Source organism: Cynoglossus semilaevis, chromosome 13 (assembly GCF_000523025.1).
Source record: "Cynoglossus semilaevis isolate Cse_v1.0 chromosome 13, Cse_v1.0, whole genome shotgun sequence".
Classification (NCBI taxonomy): domain Eukaryota; kingdom Metazoa; phylum Chordata; class Actinopteri; order Pleuronectiformes; family Cynoglossidae; genus Cynoglossus; species Cynoglossus semilaevis.
This window is the reverse complement of record NC_024319.1, coordinates 1,746,800-1,752,065: the sequence shown is the minus strand read 5'-3', so window position 1 is coordinate 1,752,065 and position 5,266 is coordinate 1,746,800. Positions and strand designations below refer to the sequence as shown.

General features: G+C 48.7%; 1 protein-coding gene across 1 annotated transcript in view; it reads left to right on the top strand.

The window, feature by feature from the left end:
* The window catches only part of mdc1 (mediator of DNA damage checkpoint 1), a 13,116-nt gene extending 8,355 nt beyond the window's left edge, over positions 1-4,761 (top strand). Inside the window, exons 8-13 of the mRNA XM_017037625.2 lie at positions 4-1,110; positions 2,030-2,185; positions 2,530-2,712; positions 2,796-2,921; positions 3,040-3,150; positions 3,248-4,761. Coding sequence (XP_016893114.1) covers positions 4-1,110; positions 2,030-2,185; positions 2,530-2,712; positions 2,796-2,921; positions 3,040-3,150; positions 3,248-3,445 — 1,881 coding nt within the window. The 3' untranslated portion in view covers positions 3,446-4,761. The remainder of the gene's footprint in view (positions 1-3; positions 1,111-2,029; positions 2,186-2,529; positions 2,713-2,795; positions 2,922-3,039; positions 3,151-3,247) is intronic.
* The last annotated feature ends 505 nt before the right edge of the window (positions 4,762-5,266 follow it).

Below are 5,266 nucleotides of genomic sequence, written 5' to 3'. Positions count from 1 at the left end.
AAGAACAAGGTTCCAGCCAGAGGTCGGAAAACTGGACGAGGAAGAAATGATGAGCAGATTCTGGTAGAACAGAACTCGGGTCCGAAAAGTGATGACGGCCCAGCGAGGAGAACCAGGTCCCGCTCCAACTCCTCCAACTCCATCAGCTCTGAGAGATCGGCCTCTAGTGTCGGTGTTCAGGACAACAGGGGCCGGGGCCGAGGCAGAGGAGCCAAACCAAAGAGCCAGCCTCCTCAGACGCCTGGTGGAAGGAACGTGAACTGCAGGAGAACCAGGCGGGACAGCAGGGCAGATGATGCTCCCCCACAGGAAGTCTTCTCAAGATCCAACTCCTCCAATTCCCTCAACTCGGACATTTCCAGCAGCAGCGTGAGCTCGGTGAGGCAGCGAGAACGAACCCGCAGAACCGAGGTTCCTGTCGGCACTCAGCGAAGTTCGATTTCAGCTCCCAGAGCTGCTGCTGGAGGCCGGAGGGGCAGGAACACGGAGGGGGCTGCAAACGTCACAGAGGAGAAGGTTGAACCGCTGCAGAGTCGTACCACCAGGGGGCAGCGACGAGCAACAGCATCATCTTCTGAAGTAGCTGCTCCGGGTGAGGACAACCAATCCATTCAGGAGGAAAGTCTTGTCAGTGAGGAACCGCACCAGTCCAAGAGGAAGGTCAGGGGTCAAGTGGAGAAATCCATCAGTGATGTCAGAGCGGTGACATCACCACATCATTCTTCAGTCAGTGATGCTGATGAGACCAAAGGAGACACCAGGAGAGGAAGGAAGAGGGAGCTGCAGGCCACGGTGGAAGAAGGTTCCTGCAGCGGTGCCAAAGTCGTTAAAGTGGAAAACCAACGTCCGCCAACACAGGAGGAGAGTAAAGATGAGGCAGTGGTCCACACCAGGAGACGGGGAAGAACTTCTACGGCCCAACCCAAGAAGACTGCTGTAGAAGAAAAAGTCAAGGAGGAGGAAGTGGAGAAGGTCGTCCAACGGAGAGGCAGAGGTCGGTCTACGGCCGTCTACAACAGCAGGAAGGAGGAAGAGGAGGTGGAGGAGGAGGAGGAGGAGGAGATGGTGGTGGTTCCCCCTGCAGTTGACCAGGACGGAGACATGGAGCAGGTCAGGTGGTGGTGGTGGTGGTGGTGGTGGTGGTTTTTGGAACAAAATGAAAACATGTTGAAGGACTAGTTTAGTATTTCTGGTATGGACCAGGTGTCGTCCTGGACTGATGTCCCAGACTGAAGTCCCAGACTGATGGGGGACACCCTGGTCTGGTCACTTCTCTGTGGGAGTGCAGATTAGTGGAGCTGTAAACTGATTCAGAACTTCACTGTCCCCGGTGGACATTTGTTTTATGACACACAACGCACTGAAAAACAAGAGCAAAACATCTGGACATTTAGGTTTGGAAAAAAAGAAGAAATAACATAAAATACATGAACATGTCTGTGTGTGTGTGTGTGTGATCATAAATCAAACCAAACCAGGAGTCTAGAAGAGGTGTGTTTTATCAGACACACACACACACACACACAGACTAGTCTGTGTCCTTGAAAAGACAGGCTTTCATCTTGGCAGCAGCTTCAGTGTCTCTGACTCAGCCGTTCCAGACAGGATAATGTTCTGCTCTTTACAACAGGGACGCTCCTGCTCTCACTCTGGCTCCATGTCTCTCTATCTCTCTCTCTCTCTCTCCCTCACTCTCGCCTCGCCCTTTTATCTCCCTCCCATCTCGTCCTCTCCCTGTTTTCCTTCACTTCATCTTCATCTCCTCCTCTGTCCCTCCCTCTGCTCCCCCCTTTTCTTTCTCTCTCTGTGTCCATGCTCACTCCCTCTCTCCCTCTCTCCCTCCCCCTCTCTCTCACCTGTTCCAGATTCCCGTTAATGCACAGTGATAAATGACACGTCGGTCTCTGTCATCGTTGTCTTGGACCTCCCTCTCCTCCCTCCCTCTCTGTCCCACCGTCCCTCCCTCTGTCCTTCAGTCCCTCCCTCTCTAATGCAGTCTCTCTCTCTCTCTCTCGCCCACACCCCACAGGCCGTGACCAGAACTTTTACCCGTAAGCGACCGTCTTCTGTGAACTCCACTCCTGTGGCCAAGACTCGTCGCGCCTCCTCCTCCTCCTCCTCCTTCTCCTCCTCGTCCCCTGCGGCTGCTGGTGGCCGAGTCCGAGCTGCGAGCCAGGACTTTAGAGTCAGTGCTGCCGTCAACCTTTGGGTTCTTTTAGAAACATTCAGTCACATGACCACATGACCACAGACACGGCACAAAACAACAACATTCACTAACATAAAAAAAACATTCAACTTTTATATGAAAGTTAAAGGTCATTGAACATTTTCAAGGCCTTGAATCCAGTCACAGGGAGGAGCTGCAGTGGAACAAAATATATCTCATATATATATATGTCATATCACATATATCGGTTTTTCAAGTTAAAAAGAGTGAGACATTTTTAACATAGCCTTTTTAAACTAACTAACTTATTTTTACTAATCTCAAAAAATGACCTCTGACCCCGACCCCCCGACCCCCAGGTGCTGTTCACGGGGCTGGTGGACGAGGCTGGGGAGAAGGTGCTGGTCCGTCTTGGAGGCAGCATGGCTAAAGGTATCGCCGACATGAACATCCTGGTGACTGATAAGGTCAGGAGAACGGTCAAGTTCCTGTGTGCCATGGCCAAAGGAGTACCGATCGTCACCACCCGGTGGTTGGAGATGGTCAGTGACTGTTAATTAAATAACACCATCTTGTGGTTTCCAGTCTCTCCTCCGTCTTTGTTGAAGTTGTTGTGTGGTTCCAGAGTGGTAGAGCTGGGAGCTTCATCTCCACCGACACTTTCCTGGTGAAGGATCCAGAGCAGGAGAAGAAATTCAGCTTCTGCCTCCAGGAGTCTCTGAGGAGGTCACAGGGTCAGCCTCTCTTACAGGTCTGCACACACACACACACACACACACACACACACACACACACACACACACACTCTGAGGTGATGTAGATGTTGACACAGCATCATGATGTGATGGAGCTCCGTCCGTCCAACACAGGGATATGAAGTCCATGTTACCAAGTCAGTCAAGCCTGAGCCGGTTCACATGAAGGACATCATCTCCTGCAGCGGAGGAACCTTTTTACCCAGGATGCCCTGCTCTCACAAGGTATTGAGTAAATCCACCCGTACTCCCGTCGTCGTCTTCGTTTACGTCACGTCGTCTGCTTTGACTTTCACGCCGCTGCGTCTCTCCTGTCTTGCAGCCCCAGACCGTAGTGGTTTCCTGTGAGGCGGACTGGGCGCTGTGCGGCCCGGCCGTCGCCGCTTCGCTCCCCGTCGTCTCTGTGGAGTTCATTCTCACCGGAATCCTTCAGCAGAAAGTTGACCTGCAGTCACACGCTCTCACCGTGGCCCAGCCTCGACCTGCAGCTGGGAGAGGCCGCGCCAGGAGGAAGGTGTAGCTCTGACGCCGACGCTGACGCTGAGCGGCACACGGCCGGCGCTGCTGCCACTTCCTGTACGTATGGGCAGAAATGTGCCGACGTCAGAGACCAGTGTAAAAACACACTGGTGACCGTGACGCTCCAGTGAGAGGAGGACGGAGTTAATTTGACAGAAGCTAAAAGAACACGAATGATCAGAGTTTCTTTTTTACCTGGTGGGAACAACAGAGGATTTCCTTTCAAATATTTAAAAAAAAAACAAAAAAAAACCTTTATGTAGTTTTTTAGCCCAGATGTGGTTTTTACATCTTTGTTGACTTGACTGTACCAGAACATCAGGACACAAATCTCCACAGTGGTTTGGTGAAATCAAAACAATCCCTTGATGTCGTCGTTTAAATCACAGATCTGTGGGTTTTAATAAGAATCAGTGACGTTCTTGGTCGTCAGTTCCAGGACTTAGGGATAAGGTTCGAGTCCCATTTGTGTGTTGACAGACAGATCCAGCTGTAGGTGGTGATGTGACTCAGACCTGGGCTGACGGTTGAACCGTTCACTGGTCTCCTGGATCAGAGCTGAGTGGAGTCAAGTCCACAGGTTCTCTGCTCACAGTGTGGATGGTAGTTTAAAAAAAACAACAAAAAAACAACTACAGCATCATAGTAATAAAGAACTGGTCCCCGTTCCTCCAGCTGCACGCCCCCCCTCATCCCCCTCCATCGTGTTGTTAACACCAACAACAATAATTACCACTTGTGAACTCTGCTGGTGCTGGTGTTCCTGCTCCGTCAGCCTGTCTGGCAGGTGACCAGCTGATAAATCACGCCTGGAACTGATGGTGTTTTCAAACATCCATCAGCGCCGGCGGCCGGGATGTTTCAGATGTTTCTCTTTTTCCTCTCATGAGGATGAGACGACGCTGCCTTTTTTTTTTTCTTTTTTTTTTTTTTTTCATACCGAGGAGCTAAAGGAGCTAACAGTGTATCTGCTGTTCCTGTGTCTCCATTAACCACCACTAACTCCTCCATTAAGGCTGCAGTCAATCCACCGACCTCCAGGGAGCGACACGTGATGTAGGTACCTGATGCTGCTGCTGCTGCTGCTGCTGCTGCTTCTGCTGCTCCATCAATTTCTTATGATGTTTGTTTCCACCATGTATTTATTGACTTTTTAGCGCGGGGCCTTCAGTGTAAAGTGATCTGCCACAGCATGAGAACTGGTACCTGGTTGTTAGACCCTGGTACTTCCTGTTCCCTCAGAAATACAAACAATTCAAATGTTGATCATGACACAATGAAACATTAAATCATGGGACAAAAATAAAATAAAGTTCTGTAACTAGGACGTACATTTTTACCTTCAATCTGTGTCAACGTTTAATCAGGTGAAAAAACAAACTGCAGTTCATAGTTTTCAGTCAGTTTATACTCGTACACATTTTTTATTCTCCATTTTTCCTATAAAAATGACTTGTGTTTAAAGTTGATATCATTAGGTCAACGTCTTGTCCTTTATTTAAATATATTTACTGTATATATTAGGTGGTGGTCTTTATGAAAGGGTAAAAAGTGAAATTTGTTTATATAGATTTAAATATTCCATGTGTGTAAATATATGACAGAAATATAAAGAATGACTCTGTATATTTTAGACCAGGTAACTGTATTTACCTCTCATATATGTGCAGTATAAACATGTATTTGTACACGAGTTTTACTTCAGTAGAAATAATGAAACTTCATGTCGTTTACAGTTACACAGAAATATATATGTTTATATTATGGGATATGTCGTGTTTGCATTAACAGAATGACTTCACGGTGACACAGACTCTTACAG